The sequence below is a fragment of the Bos mutus genome, chromosome 8 (genome assembly GCF_027580195.1).
Source record: "Bos mutus isolate GX-2022 chromosome 8, NWIPB_WYAK_1.1, whole genome shotgun sequence".
Lineage (NCBI taxonomy): Eukaryota > Metazoa > Chordata > Mammalia > Artiodactyla > Bovidae > Bos > Bos mutus.
This window is the reverse complement of record NC_091624.1, coordinates 84497640-84525121: the sequence shown is the minus strand read 5'-3', so window position 1 is coordinate 84525121 and position 27482 is coordinate 84497640. Positions and strand designations below refer to the sequence as shown.

Genomic DNA, 27482 nt, shown 5'->3' with positions numbered 1-27482 from the left:
GTGCCCAGCAGTGAGTGGGAGACCTGGTGTATTATTAGCTTCATAACGAAACGGGTGTGATCACCAAAATGAAGGCTTCTCCATCTCTGCTGTTCCCAGCTCTCTCGTAAAGTGTATACGTTTTGAGGCTTAACTGGCTTGGATAGTTTTATGATAATTTATGTTTTTGAAGTGTGGGTGAGTTGGCAAGTGATCACATTGGTTCTGTTTTGTTCTGAATAAATAGTATGTCAAACTTTTATGCTGTTTCAAAAATGTTATTTAGAGTAAAACTTCCTTTGAAGCCACAATAGTCTTGTATTCAAAATATTTATTTAGACCGTATTGTTTAAATATATATAATTCCCTTAAGGCACAATTGTAGTCTATATAAATCTGGATTTAAAACAAATAGACCTTCTGGAATTCATAGAAATACAAAATGGATACTCCAGTGCTTAAGTGTTTATATACAAAAGGAGTTGAGGTGTTCCAATGTTTGTATGTTTAGGTACAGAAGAAGTAGAATTCATGAAAAAAGGATGATGGTACAAAAAGTCTTAATTCCCAAGTGTGGCAGACGTATAAAGTTACTTAGGAAGAGAAAAATATTTGAATCATAAGCTAGTTCTGAGGAAATGAATGACTAGTTGAACCAGTAAATAAATATACCTAAAATAAAGCAAATCTACAAGTCTCTTACTTTGTTTTGTCCTGAATATAACTATAATTAAAATTGAGGAAAGTGTATTTTAAAACACAATGTAAAATGAGGCTATTTTTGTGAAATAATAAAATGTTATCAAATTAACAATTTAAAAGGTGTATGTCTTTGGTGCCAGAATTAACATATAGTTCTTGAGAGACGGTCATTCTTAGTTTTGATCATTATTTTGGTAAGCAGAGTTAATTTTTTTTTTTAGTGTTTATGAAAGATTCTGTTATCATATCTTAGATTATATAAATATTTTAATGTCAATCTGGCTGCTGTATCTGAATTTATAACTGAATAGTGTATGGAGTGCCCTATTTTTTGTAGAAACACTGCCCTCTAAAAAACTGTTTGGGGTTTGTTTTACTACAGTACAATCAAACTTAGTTTCCTAATGAACATGCCGTTTAAAGAAGCTCTTTCCAACCTGGAATGTTCTGATGTATTGCTCAGTCAAACTACTGAAGTTGTTATAAGAAATTTGGGGAGAAATAGTTTCCCTTCTGACCTCCAGATACATTATTCTTGCTCTATCAGCATTCCCTTTGCTCTCTCTGTGTCTTATTACTATTTCCTTTATTCATTCATACATACAGCAAAGTTGTACAACCTCCTAAGAGGTAATTGGACTGTTGACACTGGAAGAAAGACCCTGAGACATCAGACAGATGGTACCCTTGCCTATTTTTCTTGCAGTAATAGAGGAGCAAACTAGGGTTAGAGGTGAAGCAAGAAAGGAGGCTACAGCAGCGACTCTTAACACTGAAAACTGAATAAGGACCTATAGATTTAATGTTCATTAGCAAAAGAGAAATATTTTAAATTTGCTTGATCTAAAGCATGGGGAACAGTAAAAGCCCATTCAGTCTTATTCTCTGTAAATGGAATTTGGCTCAACCATGTTAACAATATCTAAAACACTGTCTGTTACAAATGAGACAGTTTATATAAAAACCCAATTGATTCCAGGAATATGAGCATCTGAAGCTGTGTAAGTGGGCAGAGCTTTCAGGCCCAGCACTGCAGTTTCAGGTACCCTCCTGCCTCCCCACCCCCACCCCCAAACCAGTAATTATTGATTGCATCTAAAGCTGTAGAGAGATCTTTTCCTGGCAGTTCAGGTAGTTACAGTAGATTGTTAATCTGTGAATGGTTGGACAAAATCCCTTCTGTCTTCAGAATTTCCATGCAAATTAGGACTAAATGTATGAGATAAATTTATTAACTGTAGTCCTGGAGCATAGGTCAGCTTTAGCACAATTCTTCAGCCTAGGTTTTTAATCTATAAAGAGTTACACTTCATTAATGTTAATTTCCTAGGGATTCACTTTAAAATGTAAACTGATGAGATGATTTTTAAAGGTACTTGTAAAGAAATAAAACGTTGTTGAGGGTGTCTTCCAGTGTTCTATAATACAGCTGAATTGTTACAAATATCGAATATTCACATAAATGTCCTTTCCTATTCTACATCTGATCTAAAAGCAAATTTAAACTTACTTTCTTACATCGTTAAAATAAAGAGAAGGTCGTTTTGCGTTTTTCAAAATAGGAATGCAAATGGAATTAGTATTTCAAGGATGGAAAAAATCAAGGAGTTAGGAAGTGATAAATGGTGCCAGAAATATGATGGATGTTATTGGGCCAAAAGAAGTGTCTTTCAAAAGGTGTCTAAGAGATTGATAAAGCTTTTCAATCAAACACTGCAGAAGAAAAGTCATATTCTGTTAATATTATTTGTATATCATGTTTTATTTTCAACATTTCACTTGTTATCTTAGGAGAGTCTATATCGTTTGCACTCTTGTCAGTGAATATTTGGCAGTAGTAATCTTTTTTTCTCTTTCGGATCTCTGGTATTACAGAGCCAGCATCTCATAGAATAAGAATAGGGTTCACTCGTATACTACTTAGTCTATGCTTCCAGTTTAAAGCTTATCTATGAATGGCAAGAAACATTCTATTAATGAATCAGCTTTGTTTTCTAATATGTTTTGGTAAGAGATTTTTGATGGTTTCAAAATTTTTCTCTAAATCTCTCCAGGTCCCTAACGCTGTTAAAAATGGGAAGAAGGTGGTATTTCTTAAAATGCTAAACAAGTAGGGTCCCTTTTGAACAGACGCTGATCTCTTTTTCCTCCTCTCACTCTCAGGCCATCCGCTGCACACTGGTGAACTGCACATGTGAGTGTTTCCAGCCGGGGAAGATTAACCTGAGGACTTGCGATCAGTGTAAACATGGCTGGGTGGCACACGGTGAGGAAAATCTGGACTTTTCTCCTTGCTCTTGTTATGTTCGTGTAAGCGTGGTTTTTTTTTTTTTTTCCTTTAGAGCCATCACTGGCCTGGAGAAGAGAAGGGTCAGCTGTGCCCCAAGTGTTAGCTCCCATGTAGCCTGCAGCTCCCAAATAGCGTATTCTTGGCTCCCAGAAGTAAGGCCAGGCGGGCAGCTCTCAGCAGAAGGGCTAGATGTTTATAGCACAGTTGGGTTCTGAGTGAACGCAGCAGCAGCCAGCAAGCACCAGGCCCCATGGAAACTCAAACATACCACAGTTGGCCTTTCAGGCCCGGGACCTCAGAGGCGAGCTGGCAAATCCTCTTTTGCTTGAGGAGAACTCCTCCATGACTGCTCACCCTTGTCATCTGCTTTCGGGGCAGAGTTGGTCCTCCCAGATGTTAAATTTTGTATGGTCTTAAGGTGAGTGAGTGAGTGAACGGGAACATTATTTGACTGGTATCTGAAAAAAGAATCCGTAAATACCCCCTTTCAGCATGCCCAGGGATTCGAGGAGGCTGGCCCCGGTGGAGGGTGAGTTCTGCCTAGGTGTGTGTTCCGGCGAGGGTGACCCAGGGCCACGGCTGGAAGTGCGGAGGCTCCTTGCCAGATGCACAGAGCTGTCCCATCCCTGGGCCTTGACCAAGCATTTAACTGTCCTTCTGTCTGGTTTATGTTATTTATGTTGAGGCCAGAGGAGACTTGGGAATAAGCAGAGACGTTTTCTTTACTTCCTGGACAGTAGAATCTTAAAAGATAGGTAATGTTTATAGAAGAAATCCTGGCTTGAGATTTTTTTGACAGCCTTGGGGGATTGGCTCTTAAGTGGACATATTCTTCATTCCCAAGCAGTGCCAAATATCCAGTGGGTTGTATTTTTATAAATGTCATGTTATTCTAGCAAGATCTGAAGAAACGACACCAGGCCATGCCTTGAAATGCCTTCAATTTATCATGTATCTTGCTTGCTGGGGGTGTGTGGATTGGCATTATGGAGACATTTCAGCCCTGTGTCTGTGAGGGAGAGAAAAGAGGTAGAAAGAGTAGTATGGGGGGAACATACTAGAAGGTGTGTGCCTGGCAGACAAAGCCACAGTCCTGCAGCACCTCCAGGGAGGGAACTTGTTCCTGCTTCATTAACAAGGCCAATATCTGTAACAACTCTCAGTGCAGTTCCGAACAACGTTTAAGCTGCTGTCAGTTTTGTTTGCGAGTGACTGTTCGATGATTTCTTCTCCTTTCCTACCATAGTCTGCTTGCTAGGACTGCTGTAACAAAATGCCACAGAGTGGGTGGCTTAAACATCAGAAATGTATTTCCACACAGTTCTGAAGGCCAGAAGTCCAAAATCAGGATGGTTTCGTTCTGAGGATTCTCTTCCCGGCTTGCACACGGCTGCCCTCGTTGTGTGCTCTCGTGGTCTGTGCTCTGTGGGGGCACACCCGTGTCTCTGTGCTCCAGGTTCCTCTTCTCATAAGGACACCAGTCATGTTGGGGGAGGGCCCAGCCTGATGGCCTCACTTGTCTCCAAATACAGTCATATTCTGAAGTACTAGGGATGAAGGCTTCAACATATGAATTTGGCGAGAACACAGTTCAGTTCATATCACTAAGTATCCTTTCGCACAATATGTTTGGGCTCTGCCAGGTAATAGCTTATGTCCCGAGCCCAGTAAGAATCGTGGAGACAAAAAAGAAAAGCAAAAACGAAAAAGAACCTGGCAGCTCTACAACTTTGATGGCACGTAGGTCAAAATCTCTGCATCTGAATATTCTTGTCTGTAACACGTTAATAATACCTGCCTTGTAAGATTATTGTGAGTATTGAAGATAAAATATATGAAGTCTTTAAAATAAATAATACATGTTAAAAGCAACAAACTGGACAAACATGAGCAATGAGCGGGGGGTGGGGGGGCAGTCATTAAACAAAGGACTTTTCATTCATTCCCTCTCATTTTTTCCAAAGCCATCTTGGTTACCATCATCTATCTACTGCGGTAGCCTTGTGAGTATAAACGTTGGCTGTGTCACCAGTTTATTTTATCTGTCTAACTTCCACATGCATATTACATTAGTAGTGTAATGGGGAGGGAAAAGCAATATTTCTTCCTTCTTGAACAACATAAATTATCTGCAGCCACTGGTTGTTTCTAAGATTTTCTGAGGGATGTGGTTTTTTCCCCCAAACTTGAATAAGGTTATTTCTGTTACATCAGACTGGGCTTTTGCTAGTGTGTCATTAGTAATCTTGTGTTTCTGGTATATTAATTTCAAAGTTTCTCAGTTCTAACTTTTCCTCACCACTATTATCACCTTGACCTCTTTTCTCCCAAGAGCAACATGTCTGTATACAACTCACAATATGTACACACAGATACATATCCCATTCTCCCCCCGTATGGTAGGACATATACGACAGCAAGGGTTTGGCTCTTAGCTTTTGACTTTGGCAATGAAATGAGAGCATCCACTCTTTTTGCCCTTAGCATTTCAACTAATTGCTTCACTCTCTTCCCCTGCACAGAAAACCCTGAAATCATGTCTTCACTGATTTCTGTTCAGAGGTGAGGCACAGCATTCTCTCTGGCTGCCTTACTCAGGACATTATTCTTTACGTGGGACAAGGAGAAAGTGACTTATTTTTCCATGGTGTGATTTTTCTGTGAAAGTGGATTAGAACAGCAAGCAGTAAGACTACCAAAATACATCTTATATAATCATTTCACCATAGCACTGAATATACTCCACCAGTAATTGTACCATAAAAAGTTAACATTTGCCATTAAAAATAGCTAAATGCCAAAATCAAGGGTTCTTTACAAAAAAGATGAATTTTTAGAAATTTGTTGGCCTCTTGTGAATTAATGTCTTGCTAATCTTTGTTATCAGCATCTTCAGTTTCTTCACAAGATTTTGGATTTCATAGGTTATTATTCACACACACACACACTCTTACTTTATAGATTGTATCTTAAACCTACTTGAATTAGTGACTTTAGCTGCTGAACAAAAATTTTAAGATGTTTTAAAAAATTAAAAGGCATAATGAATTCATCATACTGTAACACCTGAACTTTGAAATTACTCACTGTGCATGGTGCTATTCACAGGTTATTTCCTTGAAATCTTAGCACCATTGAGTTGAGAGGGGGGAACCCAAAAATGATTCCTTGACTACCAGGAGGTATTTCCCACTGAATTAATGAAGGATTCCCTGCTCTTTTTCCCCATTAAGGAATCTCAGCTCGTGCCCTTTGATAATAAAAGCAGAGCTTTATTGATTTTTAACAATATTTAAAACAAGTTCTTTTGGGGTATAGGTTGTCCATACAGACAGTGTATAATAATCTGGCATTTTCTAATTCTGCCATATTTCACAGTCTTTGGTTAAAGGACTCCAGCATACTGCTACTTAATTCACTTAACAACTGTATTTTTTTTCCGTTCTCTCTTTGCACTGTCTTTTCTGTGTTTTTCTTTCATTTGTTTTAAATTACCAGAATGCATCTTGCAAAAAATTTTAAATACACGTTTTCTGCAAGTTTAATTTTTCTTGGTTTAACATTATCAGAGTAAGTTACCGGCGTCAGAGCAGTAATGGACTTCTTTACTGATGACATAAATGTTTGGGTTGGTCAAAATTTAGGACATGGCATTTTGACCCTTTCCCACCATACTAAGTAAGTTTGCTATTCACAGCATTGAAGCTTCAGGCAAAGAATTTTTTAAAAACACTCATTTATCTATTTGGTTGCACTGGGGATTAGTTGTGGTACTTGGAATCTCTAGTTCTGGCATGCTGGATGTAGTTTCCTGACCAGGGATCAAACCTGGGCCCCCAGCATTGGAAATGCAGAGTCTTAGCCACTGAAACCTCAGTTGCTCAGCCAAAGATTTTATATTGTTGTTGCTGTTGTTGAGTCGCTAAGTCATGCCCAGCTCTTTGTGATCCCATGGACTGCAAGCTTCTCTGTCCTTCACTATCTCCTGCAGTTTGCTCAAACTCATGTCCATTGAGTTGGTGGTGCCATCCAACCATTTCATCCTCTGCTGCCCCCTTCTCCTCTGTTTTATACAGTCTTACAGATTAGCACGTATTACTAGTATATACCAAGCAGTGGGCAAGCGGGAGTGGAAAGAAGAGTACCGATGGAAAGAAGTGGAAAGAAGACTGATGAAAGTACCGTCAGTCGCCTCTGAGGAACCTGCTCCCAGCAAGAAGTGTAACTAATCAAATAAGCCCTGTTGCCCTTGTGATAAACTGGAGGCGGGACATAAGGCCGGGGGCTACTGTCCTAAATGAGTTTCAGTATTTATTATTTGCAAGTTAGTTTTAATGTATGTAGTCTAGATGACGATCTTATTTCTAAACAATTAAGGTAGTCTAAATGATTTTCAGACATTTAACGATCATCTAAGACAACTGGAAAATTATTGTTTAAAATAAAAACTTGATGGGGTATATTTGATTTGATAAAAGAGGTGGGCAGATTTTAGAAAGGTTATTTATTTAGAAATTTTTTTCCTTGGTGATATCAGTAATATTTACTTCTGACAAAACTCACTTGTTAAAACTACCTTTAAAAAAAAAAATCCACCGTTTCTTGGGATGTTCAGTAAAAATTTTTCAAGGGTAAGAGGCTTGATGAAAAAAATGAAAAAGGTACTACATAGCTTAATGAACCCCATAGTAGCTTGCTTGGTGCAGATTATTTTCTTTGTAGAATACTTTGACTTTAAATACTTTAATTATTAGCTCAACAACCCAGCTGTTTTCCTGCCAATTTTGAAACTATTCAGAATTTTTAATGTAAAATGAACAGGCTTGGCCTGTGTCATCTCAACATCAGTGAAGAGATATTTACTGAACATATATCGTCTCTGAAGTATTGGGCCAGGTATGCTTTGATTCTTCAGTTCTGTGCCACAGGAAATGAAAAGCAGTATAAAGTTAATTTAGTGTCATCTACCAACCATCTTTATGGTTTAATGTACTGAAAGACTTAATATTCATATAATCCATTAATTTCAAGTATTTCTTTTTTTGTAATTCACTGGAAGTAATTTCTCTCTCTTTTTTTTTTTTCTCGGCATCATTGAATTTGAATTCCCAACTCTTTACTAGATATGTCTTATCAGAACAGGGGTATTTATAGAGACACTCACCCAAATAGAAAATATAGGACATCCCATTAAATTTGAATTTCAGGTAAACAGTGAATAATTTTCTAGTATAAACACATACCTTGCAAATTTAGCTGAGTGGTCCTGTGTTTTTGCTAAATCTGGCAAGGATACACCTAAAAGAAAACCCTAGTTAGGCTTAATTTGCATAATTAAGTCCCAAATCAAGGCCATTGGTTCTGAGCTTTCTGTAATGAAAAACCTTTTGATTAGGTCCGTCCTACATTTAGAATCACGAGATCACAGTATTCTGTTTACGGACGCCTCAGATTTGTTGGCTGCATGGTACTTTATAAGGATTTAAGCAGGGTGGATCAAAACCAGTAATTTTTCATTTTATTCCATGAAAGGTCACATGCCTTTATTATTTGTCCCAGTCTGTGCTCTTCTTATGAATTGTCTAAACATCTGTGAAAGTAGTTTATCCCCAACTGGTAGCTCTGTAATATTCTCCCTGACTCGAGTCCAGGAGCCAGTGTAACTAAGTATAAGCTTTCCTTTTCCACCCTCTGTTCTTTGCTAGCCTTCTAGAAGTCTTCTATCAAAAGCAATAACGCATGACACTTCTGTGACCTCATGCTCACTCTGAGTAACGCAGCAGCAGTTTCTGTGTGATCATTTGTAAATTTGTCAAGAGTAAGAGAGGAGAGTGAGTGAAACAGTGTCCTCTGACAAAGGAAAATAATGCTTGCAGATACTAACCAGCAAAGTACTGGCCTCCTTCTTACAAAGCTGAAGACCTTCCCAGCAAGACTGAATTCTGAATTTTGCTTTGGGAGAGAATTGTTGAGGAGGGATATTTAGGATTAGATGAAAAGAGTAAGAAAGGTTCTAGCTTGATACCTCAGCACGGGGAAATAAATGCAGGCTTCAGCGTGGCAATGACAACTAATCCTTTGGGAGGAAGTAGGTTGCCATGCCTCTAGGACTTTCCTTAGAAACACGAGGATGGAAACCCCACCGTTCTCTTCCCTTGGTGCACTGGTTTGGAAAAGGTGGAAATTAGTGGAATATCTGCTTAAAAGAATTTGTCTTTGTAGAAGACTTTGTTCTTCCCAACGATGACCCTGAAACCTGGCTTGCCTAGCTGAAGGATTCTCTTTCAGTCAGGGAAACTAGCTCTTAGGTGCCTCCTAGCTCTGCCTCCATGCTCTCTCCATGGACAAAGTCCTTGAACATCTCTCCACTTATTTTTATTTTAGAGAGCAAACACAAGGCCGCTTTCCTGCCTGGCACATGAGCCATCTTTGCATGACCTGAGGGCAGTGTGCCCTCTTGTGCTTCTCCCCTTCACTCCCTGATCACAGCTGATAAGCTTGAGAAGGAGGACACCCTCTCAAATGTGACGGTTCGCTCCTTGATTCATGGCGTTAACTATATTCTTGTTGCGTCCCTGAACTGCTTGTTTTGATTTGTGTCTCCGCCTGCCCACCTTTGGAACAGTGCTTTGAACTCTGACTTTTTTTTTTTCAAATCACAGCACAAACAGTGCCTCCCCTTCAAAGTCCTGGGCTCTCTGCCTGTTAGTTCCCCAGATGTTTTTTTCTAGCTCCATTTTATTCAGACAGAAACATAAGGTGGATCTGATAAATCCTGACCTCTAAAGTGTACAGTGCGGGTCCCCTGCTAAGGACTTTCCAGGAAGGAAATGGAGATTGAAGCTACAGAGCTGGAGCCCCAGGGTCTGAAGAAGCTTCGTGTACACAAATAGGGGGAGTGGGCCTGAAGACAAAAGGAGGTGAAGCTGCAGCCCTGTGTAAGTTCTGCTCCTGGCTCCACCACCTGCTGTCAGCGGGACCCAGGCCAGGTTACATAACCTCTGTTTTCTCATCTGTGAAATGTGGGTAATGATAGTGCCTCGTTTGCAGGGTTCTTTCTGATATTAAATGAGATAATCTACTTGCTAAGTGTTCGTCGTTTCTAAATTCTCACAGAAGTAAAACTTCAACCTTGATGACACAACAGGTGTTTTATCGTAGTGGACGGGGTTAAAAGTTGAGTGTATTCAGGACAGTTTTCGAATCCCATCTCTGTCTCTATTTAGTAAGCCCCAGTTCTTTTCATCTGTAAACTCAGATAATAATAGGAAGCTACCTGAATAGCACAGTGACGTTTTGAGGAGGATTAAATGAAAACGTGGACTGAACAGTAATGATACTCTCCTGGGCCCCATGCAGGTTTTCTCTGGTGCCCAGTGCTAGAGTTAGGTCATCAGTTTCTTTGGTTGTAGGGCCTAGTTTTCCCAGGGAGATCTTGTATTCCCCAGCAAATCCACTTGAGCTTCATACTGTCCATTTCTCCTAAAATGTCATGTGTGCCCTTACTTGAATAGAAGTCTGAAACACTTTTCTTTTTCATATTTTAAGAACTGCACATCAGTTGAACTGAACTATAGGATTGCTTATTTGTTGAAAATCCGAAAACCAGAAGGAAATGAATTTTAGGCAGGATGAAAGGCTACTTTGGCCTATTTTCATACCTGTATTCTTGCATGTGAAGTGCTTTGATGGGCTAACCACTTTATCATTTTATTGCACTTTATTACATCATAAATTTTTATATCTTGCTAACGATCCTACAGGAAGCTTAATTGTTTATAGGAACATCTTAATTAACTGGAGTTCAGCAGGTTAAGCAGAACACAAATTGAAGGGGTTATAAATGAAACATACTCAGCTCCTCTCATTTTACTCAGGATGCTCTGTTCAGATAATGAGGAGATGCTTCTGGGTCATAAGAATCCAGGATGCCTCAGCAAAACTCTCAACTGTTCTTCCTCCTCCTATTGTGTCATGGTGAGGACTTCTTCTAAGTGTGGATCCCCATCCCCATCCCCATCCTCCACCCCTCAGCCCTGCACTTGAATAGTAAAATCACTGGATGAAACTTGTGGTGTTTAGAGAAATTCTGACTTGTATTCTGGGAGGCATAAAATGTTGTCTGTGTGACTGATTCTTCACCAGGGTTTGCCTTTCAGGAGGGTAGAAATCTGTAACTCTTCAGAAGCTTGAGTTAATCTGTCATTAGTGAGCATATACCCAAAGTGTTATATTTGTTGTTGTTTAGTTGCTAAGTCATGTCTGACTTTTTGCGATCCCTTGGACTTACAGCCCACTGGCTCCTCTGTCCATGGAATTTCCTGGACAAAAGGATACTAGAGTGGGTTGCCATTTCCTTCTGCAGGGAATCTTCCCGACCCAGGGATTGAACCCACCTTCCTGCATTGGCAGGCAGATTCTTTACCACCAAGCCACCAGGGAAGCCCAAGGTATTGTATCAGTTCAGTTCAGTCGCTCAGTTGTGTCCGACTTTTTGTAACCCCATGGACCGCAGCACGCCAGTCCTCCCTGTCAATCACCAATTGCTGGAGTTTACCCAAACTCACATCCATTGAGTCAGTGATGCCATCCAACCATCTCATCCTCTGTCGTCCCCTTCTCCTCCTGTCCTCAATCTTTCCCAGCATCAGGGCCTTTTCAAATGAGTCAGCTCTTCACATCAGGTGGCCAAAGTATTAGAGTTTCAGCTTCAACATCAGTCCTTCCAGTGAGCACCCAGGACTGATCTCCTTTAGGAGAGAGGAAACTTACCAGTAGGCTTCTCAACAGATTGCTTACAAATCTATCCAGTTATAGCCGTAATCCTTTTAAATATTTTCTATACAATACAGGTCAGGAAGCAACAGTTAGAACTAGACATGGAACAACAGACTGGTTCCAAATCCAGACTGTGTTCCTTGATACGCAATAAAATCCCTCCTTTGGCCTCAAGATCTCTCAGCCTGCTTGTATGGTCAGGTGATCCTACAAAATCAAGTGCAAACACATTTAATTGAAAGAAGAGCTTTTTGGGGCCTTAAGTTCGATTGGCCAAGGAACACAAGGCAACACTAGACCTGGGTGTCCAAAAGGGAAGCCACTATTTTCAAACTGAGCACGTGAGATGTGGTTAGTCCCAACTGAGGTATGCTGTAAATATAAAGTGTACACTGAAATTTAGAGATTTAATCTTAGAAAACAAGAATGTAAAATAGCTCAATGAAAATGGTTTTTATGTGGTCTACTTGTTGTTATTGTTCAGTCGCTCAGTTGTGTCTGACTCTTTGCAACCACATGGACTGCAGCACACCAGGCTTCCTTGTCCTTCACCATCTCCCAGAGCTTGCCCAAACTCATGTCCGATTGCGTCCATGATGACATCTAACCATCTCATCCTCTGTCATCTCCTTCTCCTCCTGCCTTCAATCTTTTCCAGCATCAGGGTCTTTTATAATGAGTCGTCTCTTCACATCAGGTGGCCAAAGGATTGGAGCTTCAGCATCAGTCCTTCCAGTGATTATTCAGGATTGATTTCCTTTAGAACTCACTGGTTTGATCTCCTTGCAGTCCAAGGGACTCCCAAGAGTCTTTTCCAACACCACATTTCAAAAGCGTCAACTCTTTGGCACTCAGCCTTCTTTATGGTCCAACTCTGAGATGCATGCGTGACTACTGGAAAAATCACAGCTTTGATTATATGGACTTTTGTTGGCAAGGTAATGTCTCTGCTTTTTAATATGCTGTCCAGGTTTGTCATAGCTTTTCTTCTAAGGAGCAAGCATCTTTTAATTTCATGGCTGCAGTCACCATCTGCAGTGATTTTGGAGCCCTAAAATATAAAGTCTGCCACTTTTTCCACTGTTTCTCCATCTATTTGCCATGAAGTGATGGGACCGGATGCCATGATCTTATTTTTTCTGAATGTTGAGTTTTAAGCCAGCTTTTTCACTCTCAATATTTCACCTTCATCAAAAGGCTCTTTAGTTCCTCTTCAATTTCTGCCATAAGGGTGGTGTCATTTGCATATCTGATATTTCTCCCGGCAGTCTTGATTCCAGCTTGTGCTTCATCCAGCCAGGCATTTTGCATGATACACTCTGCATATAAGTTAAGTAAGTGGTCTACATATTGGTGAAATATTTTATGTATTGGGCTAGACAGAAACTATTTTTGAAAAATTAGTTTCATTGTTTGTTTTTTGCTTTTTAAATGAGATTGGCTTCCCAGGTGGCACCAGTGGTAAAGAACCCACCTGCCAGTGTAGGATACGTACGAGACATGGGTTCGATCCCTGGTTCAGAAAGATCCTTTGGAGAAGGAAATGGCAACCTGTTCCAGTATTCTTGCTTGGGGAATCCCATGGACAGAGGAGCCTGGCGGCCTACAGTCCATAAAGTTGTGAAGAGTCAGACATGACTGAAGCAACTGAGCACTGAGAGAGATTTAAAATTACATATGTGACTTGAATTGTTTTTGTTAGGCATGGCTGTTGTGGATCTCAGTGTGAGATCATGTGTTTGATTAACCTGGTTTGCTGGTAGAGAAGTTGAAATCTGTGTGAGCATCCTAACATCCCCGATCCCGGCTCCTGTCCTTCCTTCACTCGGTCCTTTGTGCTTTCACACGTGCCGTGCTATTGATGGCTGCACTTTACTCTGCCCTGGTCATCAGGGAAGCTGGCCCTCCTTGCCCCCAGAAGCAATTAAGTCTTTCCTTCTGTATTGTTGTTGGTGTTCAGTCGCCTAGTCATGTGCGACTCTTTGTGACTCCATGGACTGCAGTATGCCAGGCCTCCCTGTCTCATCATCTCCCGAAGTCCGCCCAAGTTCATGTCCATTGCATCGGAGATGCCATCCAGCCATCTCATCCTCTTACACACTCTTCTCCTTCTGCCCTCAATCTTTCTCCACATCAGGGACTTTTCCAATGAGCCAGCTGTTCACAGCAGATGACCAAAATACTGGAGCTTCAGCATCAGTCCTTCCAATGAGTATTCAGGGTGGATTTCCCTTCAGATTGACTGGATTGATCTCCTTGCTGTCCAGGAGACTCTCAGGAGTCTTCTCTAGCACCACAGTTAGAAGGCATCAGTTCTGTGTAGTATCAGTATATTTCACTGAGACCAGAAGGGTAGTTTCTATAATACCAACGCCTCCCACTAGCTTGGGGCCTCAGGAAAAACAGTTCTTCATCTCTGGGTGCTGATAACCCACTGTAGCATCCCCAACATGAGGGAGTGAGGTAGCACGTGGCAGGAAGGATTATGGGAATCTCCTGCATGTACCTAAAAGTCTCTGATTTCTGATTGCCAATTTCTTTCCCAGCAGCCTCAAGCACAGCCTGCAAACCACCCCACCCTGCCTTTAGTTCTGTTTTTGTGTTTCTTTATCAGTCCTTACTCTTGTTTTCATCTTTGTTCCTTTGTGCGTCTTCAAGCAACAAAACAAGTGAAAGTTAGGTGGAAGGTTTCAGTAGCCTACCCAACCAAGAAGTAAATTTTAGAGAAGTTAAATTTGCTTGATCATTAACAGATATTGGCATTTTTGTTTTATTTGGAAGATCTGTCTTGAGCTAAATATTTTTCACTTTTTATTTAGTAGCTCTTCAATACTCCTTTGCCTGCAAAAATCTGAGGGTAAGAAATTCTCCCCTCCCCCGCTTTTGGCTGTTCATGTTTTCCACTATCAGTAGAAATTAAAAAACAAATCAACCTCTCACATAAAAGAAAACACCTGTTTGGCTTGGAGAATCTGGCCAGGGAGGTCTTTTTCCTGACGGGCCAAAAGCGACCGTCACAGGGCCCCTTATAAAAAAAATTTTAAAAAGTCATTTTTTTCCTTTATTTCATATGAGCATTGGCAGAAACTCTGACAAGCAGTTCTTCATATTTTATTATGTTCTTGTCTGCAGAATCTCTGTCAGGCAAAAACCTTGTCAGCGGAAAACCTGTCGTGGGATCAGAGGAGACAAAAACAGGTGTCACATAGGCAGTCAAAACTGAAGGAAAAAAAGATTAGGCTAAAGAGAGAGAGGCAGACAATTACATTAATGCCATTGCTTTTATCTTATAGATGTGTGTTATTATCTCGGGGTGCTGAGTGCGCAATTGCCTCAAAGAAAAGTAGACAGGAGACAAGGGGAAACTTGATAGTTATTAACTGAAGAGGCAGTGTGTCAAAGCTGGATGGGGTTCAAAGTTTTGCAAGGGGAAAAAAACTGCAGGCAGCCAGCAACGGCTGTGTGGTTCTGCTTTCGGCTACATAAACCTAGTAGCAATCTAACATTTTCGACTTGGAAACAGATCATAGAGAAAAAAATTAATGAAAGATTTCATTTGGAGGTTTGGGGGTGGGGTTTAACATTTATCCTATAGACATGTGACTGAATCATAGTCGTTTCTCTCATAAAATCTTGCCTCGATGTGAGACATGAAGACAGGCATTTGTCAGTTCAGCTTTGTTGTTTGGATATGTTTAAAACACCTATTATCAACACACTTTTAATTAAAAAAAGCTATTAAGAAGCCCTTTTACTAAGTGTGAACATCTGTATGTGCAAGCTGTAAATTAGGAGATCACATATGTGTGCCTCAGTCAGAGACTAAATGAACTTGGCAAGTGTTTTCTATTACTGGTTTTTAAATACAGTGAAATATCTACAGGAACAATGGTTACACTTGAAATTTTGGATCTTCAAAAACAATGTGCCTGTTGATCCTGATGAATAGACCTTGTCTTCTAATTGGACATTAGAGTCATTATTATGAAATTGGTAACCAGGATTCACTGGGCTAACCAATATCTCCCCCGTTTCTTTGTTCATGTCATTTCAGGAGACTTCTTTTTCTCAAAAGTTGGTCTCCATGAAGTATTTGTGATGGTAGAAAATAGTTTCACTTTGCAAGTGGCTTAAACTCTGAATGCTCTTTTGCCTTGTTGATAACTCAGGTGTCAAAGAGCCAACTGATAGCAAATGGGATGGGAAGTTTAAGGCCTTCCTCTCTGCTCAGTCGTACATCGATGATATTAGTGAAAAAATCAGCAAGCGTTGCTTTAGTCCTTAACATTTTCTGCTCATGCATTTAAAAATTGGTTAGTTTAGCCTTTTCCTAAGACAGCCTTCTTAGCCCTTTTTTATGAGCAAATCTTTATAGAGAGGTCTTTTATCCCGCCAGTCACTGATGCAAAGCAGTTTGATACTTGATATATGCATTAAGCAAATCCAGCAATCCAGAAGAAAACACACGTCAGTGTCAAAAGTGTGTGTGATAGCCCAGAGTTTCAAGGGATTACAGTGGGGGAAAGAGAGATTGATTATAGATTTAGAGTGAGATTTCAGACTGACTTACTGGGAGAGGGAAGGAAAAATACTTGTGACACAAAGGTGACGTTCATTAAAAAGAAAAGACTGAATATAATCATTTCTTTCTTTTAGGTGTTTTCTACCAAGTGCTGGCTTTTGTATTACTGTTCTCTCTAGGTTTTGAAATACTTCTTCACTGCTGTGGTAGAGTTTAAAGCCCATATTCTATCGAAAATAAATATGACTTGCTTTTGCAATATTTCCATAATGAAGTTTCTGATACAGATCTATGCTACTTCAGGAAAATTAAGTCTTTAAAGTTAATAAATTGGGAGTAGGGTGATTATTCTCTTACAGGATTCATTTTTTTGTTTGTTGAATAGAAGGATATTCAGCAAACAAGGTATTAGTTTTAAAGGGGATATGTTTTGTAGTCAGTGTGCATTTAATTCATTGATCTGTGAATTACATAAAGCAGGGTTTTGTGTAGTCAGCTCTCAGCTCTCCTTGGTAACTAGAGACTGGATAGCACAACAGAAGGAATAATAATAGTAATAATCCCCAAACCTGATCGCAGCAGGTAGATTCAGTTATTTGATGTCTTCCTAGACTTACTGTCAAGCTTGCAGATTGCATTTCCTCTTTCCGCTTAACCACCTACTCATGGAGATGCAGATGAGGAGAGACATACCCCCAAAAGTGGGCCTTGAAAGGAAAAGGAAGAAGGAAGAGAAGTACAACCGAGGATCTGTTTAGTCTCCTAGCCGAGAGAGCGCACGTTGACAGTCTACTTCTGCGTGTGCCTCAGTCAGACTTTAATGATTTCCAAAGTCTGTTGTGAGGACTGTATTATTCATAAGGCCACAGGGGGGGAAATGCCAATCAGTTTGAAATATTACCTATATAGTCTCAAGTGGAGCTCAAATTCTACCCTGGACTAATTGTGAGTGTGTGTGTGTGTGTGTGTATGTGTGCATATCCATATACACCCAAAGCTGCATGTCAAATAGGGAGCAATTAAAATCTGTAGGACAGTTGGGGCTCATTGGAACTCCTTCTGTCCCCCTTTCCTCCCTACAGGGTAGGTTCACTTTCCTAATGGACCATAAGAGTATTCATCTACTTATCCCTCATGTATTAAGAGAAAAAAAAAAAAGATCAAGGACTCTTCACCTAAGGCATACATAATCAGGGTTTATGGTGGCTCAGTAGAGGTGTCTTTTTTTTTTTTTTTTGACTTAAAAACACTGACACACTATTTGTTCAAGTAAAACAAATAAGCCTTTCACATATAAGGACTGACAGTTTTTATCACCAGGCTTGGGGATCAACTCTTTGAGCTCCATATCATTCTTTTTCTTCTTTCCTTAAAAAAAAAATTCTAAAAGCAAGACTTCTCTCTCTTTGATATTAAATATCCTAATTAATTCAACTTTGACAGTTACAGTTAGAAAGTTGTGACTTAAAGGGAACATGAGTTATTTTGTACTTAATTTGCTCTCAGGTGGCACACTTCTGTCCCCCCAAAGTAGTGGGTAAAATGTGCAGATCTAAATATTACTTGAAGTCATAAGGAGCTTTTCTCTTAGTAACGGTCATGGTCCACCTTCCTTATTGATCACCTGACTCACTGAAAAGTTTTTAATCCATCATCATTGCCATTTGTTACTGTTCTCCTCCAGTGTGACAGCTATTACTAGGAACTGGCTCACAACCTATGGTAGGTTAAGCCTTTGCCTCGCACTCTGATGCTCATGCCTAGTAAGAAAGCTGAGTCTTATAATGGGAAAGGATTGATGTTCTAATGATTCCAAAGGGCCCCTTTATGATGAAATTCTAAATACGCAAAATCCCATTAAACCTGTAGAAGTTCATGGGCTAGCTACATTGAAATGACATATCATTATATTGGGTATAGTGTGCATATTATAAAGTGTGGTATAATTGGAAATTACTGGTCATATTAGCAACAATGAAGAGCCACCCACCCTCATAAATTCAGAGGTTATGGTCTGGGTACTTGAAGTAGGAAAGGGAACAATATTCTGATTATAAGTAATCAAAACTTAAAAAATCTGACCCCAGAAATTGCCCTAATAAAATTCTGTTGCGAACAGCTGTTTTTATTTCACTCTTAAAGTAATTGTGGAAAGAATTCCATAAAACAGCCCTTTAAAGACACATTGAAATGTTAACCTCTTAGAGATTAAAATAGTATTCTAGGACCCAGAGCTCCTAAAAGCTGACCACTTGATGCTATTATAATTTGGATCCTAAGGGGAGTTGGGGCAAGAGACTGGAGTTCTCAAAACAATTAGCTTTGCAATTTAGGGCTCAGTTGGCTTTCTCCCAAAATCAAAGAATAAGGCTTCTTTAACTTTTTTCCACTTGTAAAATTGCTTCAAATTAGTATTTGAAATTTTAAAAATATCCAGGACAGGACTTGAAATTAGTAAAATAGAAGGCTTTCTTTTAGACTGTTTTCATACAAATTTTTAATTGTCTTACTCTGCGAAGTAGGTGGCTTTGAAAAACCATTCCATTTGGCTCGGTTTTCATTGTATTGAATGGCTATGAGCTTCACACCACCGTGCCCGAGCAGCTATTTGGTGAAGTCTACTGGACATCAGGGCCTGGAGTGTTAGAGCATATTCCTGTGGAAACCACCTAAGTCACTTGAATTTGGCTTTTAAAGAAAGTTATGTTTAAAAAAAGTTGTGGAAAACTAAGAACTATAAACTATCACTGAGAGCCAATTTTCTAGGATCAGTGAAAAGCACTTTTATACTCCAACATTAAGGAAAAAAAAGTATCTGAATATGTTCTTATTTCTATGACCTTCACAGAAAATATTGGAAGTGAAGTCTGTAGAATTACAGGTTTACATTTATTTTAATTTATTTGAAGGTTTGGGGAGTAATTCCTGTTATTAAAAATTGAAATAAAAAAATAGTTATTCACATTTCATTTGATAGATGCAAGTTCTTTTATAACCACCCCTCACACACTACCAGTAGTATTTTATACATTTGAAAACTGAATTTTATAAAGGGCATTTCTTTGTTCTTTAAGTTAGCAGTGTAGTTAAAAGTATATATTGCTTCACATTTATTACATATTTTGCATTACATTTTACATTTATTTTACATTTAAATTACATACTTCCATTAATGAACCACAAATATGCTGGCTGTTGTCCTTATGGTGATTCTGTTCTTGTCAGAAATGAGTTTTCTTCACAATGACTTATGTGTCTTGTGGCTTAGCCACCACTTTCCTTTGAAAAGCTATGGATTCTATCAAAGTGTTTATTGAAATTATATCCAGGCTTTAATTTTTCCTTTGTTTTAAACTAGAAAATTACCAGTTTAAGCTTCTGTTTCGGGCATTTTAAAGAAATCCAGGTAAATTATGTTTCCTCAGTAATCTAATTCACAGTTTAAGAAGCTCTTATAGTATGAATTTCCCCTTCTTTTTAACTAGAATGCCTATTGAACCCCATGGACAGAGGAGCCTGGCAGGCTATGGTCCTTAGGGTCACAAGGAGTCGGACGCAACTGAAGCAACTTAGCACACACACACATCCATATTGTGTGGTTAAACTCTATTCTTTTTCCCAAAAAAATTCTGTATACTAAAAAGAGGTTAATTTACCTGTTTGCTTTTTCTCTTTTCCTCCAGACCTTTTACAAAAGAAAAATAGTCTTTCTTTGTAGATGCTCTTATAATATTATTGTGTTGGCTGTTCTTTGACACCCTTTCAAAGTCTGTACACTTGTCCTTGGTATCCAAAGGGATTTGGTTCCAGGACCTGTACAGATACCAAAATCCATAGATACTCAAGTCCCTTATATAAAATGCTGTAGTATTTGTATATAACCTATGCTGCTGCTGCTGCTGCTGCTGCTAAGTCACTTCAGTCGTGTCCGACTCTGTGCGACCCCACAGACAGCAGCCCACCAGGCTCCCCCGTCCCTGGGATTCTCCAGGCTAGAACATTGGAGTGGGTTGCCATTTCCTTCTCCAATGCATGAAAGTGAAAAGTGAAAGTGAAGTCGCTCAGTTGGTGAAAGTGAAGTCACTCATATAACCTATGCACGTCCTCCCAAATCTGCCATATATTTTCATCATCTTGTAATACCTAATGCAATGTAAATGCTATGTAAATCATTTTAAGTGTAATGTAAATGCTGTGTAAGTAGTCTTAGAGTATGGAAAATTCAGGTTTTGCTTTTTGGAAATTTATGGAATATTTTGTATGTGGATATTTGCCATCCATGGTTGATTGAGTCCATGGATCAGTACCCATCGATATGGAGGAGGACTGGCTCTACCGTATCTTTTCTTATAGCTAGGAGACCCTAAATCTAGCACGTGGATCACAAACTTAGTGATCTGTACTATGATTCTCATAATGTCTGTTCATTACGATCCAGTCTCTGCACCTTGATATTAAGCTTGTTTTCTTTAATATCACTAGATTTCATACTGATTTTACCTAGAAATCCATTGGATGCCCCCAAATAATACTTGAAGTTGTAGGAAAGAGAATAAATTATGCAACTTCAGTCAGTGCCTGATCAGCTAGCAGCCCCACCTCACTTCTTAAACTGCCATAATTACCTTTTAATGGCACCCCACTCCAGTACTCTTGCCTGGAAACTCCCATGGACAGAGGAGCCTGGTAGGCTGCAGTCCATGGGGTCACGAAGAGTTGGACATGGGACACGACTGAGCGACTTCACTTTCACTTTTCACTTTCATGCATTGGAGAAGGAAATGGCAACCCACTCCAGTGTTCTTGCCTGGAGAATCCCAGGGACGGGGGAGCCTGGTGGGCTGCCGTTTGTGGGGTCGCACAGAGTCGGACACAACTGAAGCGACTTAGTAGCAGCAGCAGCACTGTTTTCAGAGAAGTATAAAGAGTAAAACATCTCTTTTGAGAAGACTGACTTGAAAACTGACTGTTCTTTCTGTGTTAGGCCAGAGAGAACAGAGGCAGGCCACACCACACCAGACCAGCCAGGAGTCACTTTCACTAGTGGACTTAGGAGAGTCTAAAAGTCTGTACTACAGTGGTAGAGGTTAGTCCAGAGAGGCAGAATAGATCCAGGAGAGCTGCAGTGGAAACATTCACAGTCACTCATTTTGAATGTTCATGATATGTAAAGGTCAATGGAAAAGCAACAGCAAAATAGAAATTTTTAACTCTAGCATAACCTCAACTGTATAGAATTACATGGTTGGACCATAAAGAAGGCTGAGTGCCAAAAGATTTTGAACTGTGGTGTTAGAGAAGGCTCTTGAGAGTCCCTTGGACTGCAAGGAGATCAAACCAGTCAATCCTAAAGAAATCAGTCCTGAACATTCATTGGAAGGAGTGATGCTGAAGTTGAAACTCCAATACTTTGGCCACCTGATGCAAATAACTGACTCATTGGAAAAGACCCTGATGCTGGGAAAGATTGAAGGTGGGAGGAGATGGTTGGATGGCATCACCTAGTAGACAGACATGAGTTGGAGCAAACTCTAGGAGATGGTGATGGACAGGGAAGCCTGGTGTGCTGCAGTCCATGGGGTCGCAAAGAGTCAGACACAACTGAAAGACTGAACAACAACAACAATATAGAATTATGGATTGAAGAAAATAGATGCAGCTATATCAATGTGTAGGTAAATAGTGCCTTTGGTGGTGGGATTATGTATGTTGTCTTCTGCTTGTTTTTCTTGATATTTTTTCATTGAGCATCTGTGACATCTTCATTAAAAAAAATGCAACAGGAAAGGTTTGATTTTTTTTAAGCATTTTGGCAGAGTTTCTTAGGCTTCCCTTTCACAGTAAAGGGGTCAAGGACATGTTTGGAGTTTAGGGCACAGAGCTTGGGTGAACTCAACTTACAGGTTGGGGATGGCCTGTGTAGTGCAGGAGTAGTTGGGTTGCCAAAGGCAGATGATCACAGGTGGACAGCTGGAGAGGTGGTGCCTCTGGAATCCTGACAGGTCCCAGGCATCTTAGTTGATTTCCCGTCCAGATCCTCCAGATTAAAAAATCTCAGTCATCCTGGAACTCTGACTCATCTTCACTTCAAGCATCTATTTTCTTCCCCATACTTGTTAGCTTGGTCTCGATTCTTTGTTCTCCTTTTCTTTCCCCTTGTACTGTGGTAGCGGTCTCCATGCTGTTGGCTTGCTTGCCCCCAAAAGAATTTTGAAAAGAAAAAGCCATCCTAATATTTTCGTACATTAAGTAACTTGCCAAGGTCATAAGCAAGTTGGTGGCACAGCTAACATTTGAACCCTTGGTGTCTGGCTTTAGAAACTCTGTTCTCAGTCTGGAGGACAATGAGCACTCTTTAAATATCGGGAACTTTAAGTCATTGCTCTAAGTCATTATTTTTTCTCCTTAACTCTTGTTTCCAGTTCACCGTCTCCAAATAACATTACCAAAAATGAAATCATATGTTCATTGGAAAGTCTTTTATCATTCATGCCTGCAGGGAAAATTAAGAAAATAAGATAATATATCTATAAGTGGAAATTTTATTGTTTACTTTTGATCATGAAGAGGAATATGATCAAAGTAATATAAATGTTACAGATTTTCCTAACTTATTAAATGTGAAGTGAATTTTTGTCAGAAATGCATCTGTCAGTAAAATGGATAGGGCAATGAATTGTTTTCTTCCCCGATTAGTTCATGTGTCAGTAAATGAATGGATCTTATTGGAAGAAAGAGAAAATGTACACTCTCGTTTCCTTCCCCATTTTTGCAGATCTAAGTGCTTGGCCACCTGTTCACATGAATAGGTGCGGCTGGAAACTATAACATCAGCATTCAGTTGTTAGGAATCATTTTAGGTAATGTGCCAACAATTACAGAGTGATCAGTTCGTTTTGTTAAGAGGGAAGAAATGCAAGTCATCCACCTTATTACTCAGATGTTGTTAGTCATTTACTTTCTCAATTTCTGCACTAACAAGACATGATGAATGCCTGTTTATAAATTTAGCCATGAATGTTTCATTTAGAGGCATATCATTTATTATTGTATACACCAAAAAGATTGAGAAAATAAAAATACTATGTTATTCAAATGACTTCTGCAATATATATTTTTTTAAAGGAGATACTTTTATTACTGCTGATTTAGCTATCATAATTGATGAAAATTTCCACCAGTGCTCATGGTCAAATCAGGCTGCCAAATCAGACTTAATTATCATTGAAAAAATGAACTCACATTTCAATTCAAATGAATGTATTAATATACATTTTGAGAAATATTAATAAGAATCAATAAATTATGGGTTGCATGTCATAGGATAGTTTGCTGAAACAGTCTAGAATAAAATGTAGAGCCAATGAAGTTAACTTACTAAGTATACAATAGAAATGCTATTTCTCATTACTTAATTACTAATGATGTGCTATAAAGTATAACTTTTTTTTATGAAGTGAGGAATATATTAAAATTAAAAATATTACTTTGATAATGCAGTTGGTTTCATCTATGTATCACTGTCTGGTGTTGGACTTTAGGAACAAGATAAGACTCATATTTTATAAAAACACGGTCAAATTTATAACATATTTAATGAAAGGAGTTATATATTGCTAAAAATGAAGTGCTTTGGCATTTAGATCATAGTTTATTGTAATTTTATCTCTATTAAGAGGATGTAGATATTCAAAACTTTATAAGATGCAAATGATGCTTAATCATAACCAAATAAATATTTTGACAGTACTTGATTAAATGGGTAGTAATTACCTTATTAAATAATAAACATTGTTTCTGAAAGACATCATGTAAAATTCATATCCACAGGTTTTATTCAGTGTATCTAACAAATTTCACAGGTCTGAGAAAATATTCAAACTGAATTTAAAAGAGTGGGCATCACATGTGCTTGGGGGCTTTACTTATCAGGAATAATTGAAAAGAATGGAGGGAAAAGCCATTTTCAGCATTGGACATTTCTGCTTTGCTCTCATAGGATAGTTTCTAAAAAGTGATACATTATCATATATAAGAATTCAAGAGGTGACTTGACTGTTGCCCCATTTTACATAATGTCTGAATTCTGAATATTTCAGCATAGACCCAAATACCAGGTTCTAGTTACCCTTTACTTGCATAATCAGGGAAAGAGGGCCCTTGCCTAGGTTCTTAGTGCTTTTATTAACCATTAAATAAGGCTTCACAAAGCAGTTCAAATTGGCCATTATTTTGGCACCCAGGAGAGCTTTACACCCTAGGCCAGTGCACTAAGTCAAGGCAGAGTGTGCCTTTTATTTGGTCAAGAAGGAAGGGTATAGTTTTCAAAGGAGGATTGGGAGTGGATAATCTGCATGGATGGGCTTCCCTGGTGGTTCAATAGTAAAGAATCCACCTGCCAATACAGGTGACGTGGGTTTGTTCCCTGGGTTGGGAAGATCCCCTGGAGAAGGACATGGCAACCCACTCCAGTAGTCTTGTCTGGGAAATCTCATGGACTGAGGAGCCTGGTAGGCTACAGTGCATGGCATTGCAATGCGTCAGACATGACTGAGTGACTATACGATAGTCTGCATGGACAGGCAGGTCTGTTCTCAGGGGAATTCACTTTGGGAAAGAATAGATACGGGATTTCAGGATCTGGAAGCTGAGTCCATGTGTCTGCATATCTCTGAAAGGCCCATGCATACCCCAGGTTTATGCAGATCATCATTTGAAGTCCAAGGGCTTCCCTGGTGGCTCAGATGGTAAAGAATCTGCCTGCAGTGCAGGAGAGACCCGAGTTTGATCCCTGGTTTGGGAAGATCCTGGAGAAAGAAGGAATGGAGATCCTGGAGAATTCCATGGATAGAAGAGCTTAGCAGGCTACAGTCCATGAGATTGCAGAGTCAGACACAATTCAGTGACTAACACACACACACAAACATACACAAGACATCTCACAGTAGAGCACTGCAAACATTTCCTACCCTGTTCACTTAGCTCTCGGTCATCTTGCCCTTTGACTGATCTCTGTGGTTTTCAGTGATGTGTCTGTATTAGGGGTGTATGTCAGCATCACCTGTGGTAATTTTTCCTTTTAAAAAAATAGTATTTATTTATTTGACTGTATCCAGTCGTAGTCGTGACACACAGGATCTTCATTGCGGCGTGCAGGAGCTGTAGTTGCAGTCGCAGGCCTCTCTCTAGCTGTGGCATGTGGGATCCAGAGCACTTGGGCTCAGTAGTTAAACAGCGCCCGGCTTAGTTGCCCCATGGCCTGTGGGATCTTAATTCCCCCACTAGGGATGGACCTCACATCCCCTGCATTACATGGCCAATTCTCAACTCCTGAGCCACCAGGGAAGTCCCAGTAGTTTTTCAAATGAATCTTGACCATCTCCCTTTCAACCCTCTTCTTTAGGGGTTGTGGCTGTGAGCCAAGTTGCCCCAGCTGACAACTGTTCCTTTAGATAAACCTCTGGACTCATCAGAGTTTTACATCTAAAATTATGTCATTTTAATCTTATGAAATACTTAGTATTTTCTATATCCTATTAGCCAGAAATAAAATTATAACCTTTCCAGAGGTTTTGGCTTGCAGTGTTAAGGTTTCTTTCAGACTGCTTGTCTGACTTTTCTGTATCCATCTTCCACCTGTTGGCCACAGGTTTGTCACATCCGTTGGATATTCGGTTCTCTTACACACATCTCATTAGTGCTGTGGTTCTCAAAGTATGGTCCCTGGCCAGCAGGATCAGTGTCTTGTGGAGGTTTATTAGAAATCCTGTTTCTTAGCCCCTACCCTTGACCCAATGAATCAGAAACTCCAGGGGAGGGTGGCCCAGTGATCTGATCTATGTTTTAACAAGCCCTTTCTGCTGATTCTGGACACACATTGTTTGAGAATCCCTACCTTAGTTCCATCTACCTGGACTGCCACCTTCCTTTCTTGCTTGCCAGTATCTTGTAAGACTTTCCCTCGCCTGCAGAGTCGCTCTTTCTTCTGTGTCCGTCAGTACTTCATCACATCTCTTTTATAGCATAGACGATGAGAGCATCTGCATGCAGCACCTGCCTTGGGGATGAGTTGTTAAGTGCCAGTGAGTAAATGCATGTATGCATGAATGAAGGAGAAGAGTGCGTTAGGAGGAGTGGTGATCAATAAGGTCAGCTGCTATGGCGAGATCATGGAGAATAATGAAGGGAAAAGCGATCGGATTTTGTAGGAAGGCAGGTGTTGGTGACCTTTGAAATGCTTGCTTCAGCAGAGTGATGGGCAGGAAGCCCAGACTGCTGGCAGTTAGGGACTTCCAGCATGATGAAGACTTGCATGTTACTAGAGTTGTTTATTGACTGTTTATCTGAACATGCAGTAGCAACAGAATTTCTTGGGAGAAATAACTAAGTGACCTTAGGCCAGTTACTGACCCTCATAGAACTTGTAGGCAGTAATAGTAATGTCTTGTGTTCTTAATCTTTTTAAAGGATTAAACAAGATCATTATAACCTTAGAATGATGCCTGCCTGACATTTAGTTAGTACTTAAATGATCATTTCCTTTATTCCCCCCCCCATACAACAATTATTTTTATTTGTTAATGTTGCTGATGATGTTCATCACCCTTGGCAAATTTGTGTGAGATATAAAATTGTTAGGGATACCCTCATTCCAGTCACTGGAGATATTGTGAATTGCATTTGGCCTGGAACTAACATACCTTTAGTTGAACTGCTGACAGCTTCTTTGAAATACATGTTATCTAGCTGAAAGAATACCCCCAAAAGGTAGTTGTCTTAGTTAAGGCTCTTAGATACAAATTACAGAATCCTACTTCCAGCAGACATAGGAAGAGAGAAAGGGAGAGAGATTTTGTTGGCTCGGGTAACTGAAAAATAACTGTGTCTTCTGCAACTGTATCTTCTGGCTCAAACAGCATTGTCAGTCCTTAGTCTTTCTCCAGCCATTCTGCAGCCCACTTGTCCTCCACGTGACTCTCATTCCCAAGCATATTTGACAACTACAGATTTCAAGGAGGGAAACTCCCCACAGTTCTAACTGAAACCCTGGATTCAATATCGCTCTTTAGACTTAGGTCACTTGCCCTTTCTTAAACTGGTTTTTGTGGCCAAGGAACTAGGAGGTGCTGGTTTTCCAGGCCTGGCTTCAGGAATATTCTATGAAATAAATGGTACCGAGTGTACAAGAAGAGGGGCTCCCTGAAGGGAAAT

At 39.7% G+C, this 27482-nt stretch overlaps 1 protein-coding gene across 10 annotated transcripts in view; it reads left to right on the top strand.

Annotated features, from left to right (window-relative positions):
- BNC2 (basonuclin zinc finger protein 2) overlaps nt 1–27482 on the top strand; it is a 485586-nt gene that overhangs the window by 308277 nt on the left and 149827 nt on the right. For all 10 annotated transcript variants that reach the window (XR_011465180.1, XM_070375936.1, XM_070375932.1 and 7 more), the window contains one exon: nt 2845–2947. Coding sequence is in view for 9 of the 10 variants with exons in the window: in XM_070375936.1 (XP_070232037.1) it covers nt 2845–2947 (103 nt within the window). In the remaining variant the exon portion in view is untranslated. The remainder of the gene's footprint in view (nt 1–2844; nt 2948–27482) is intronic.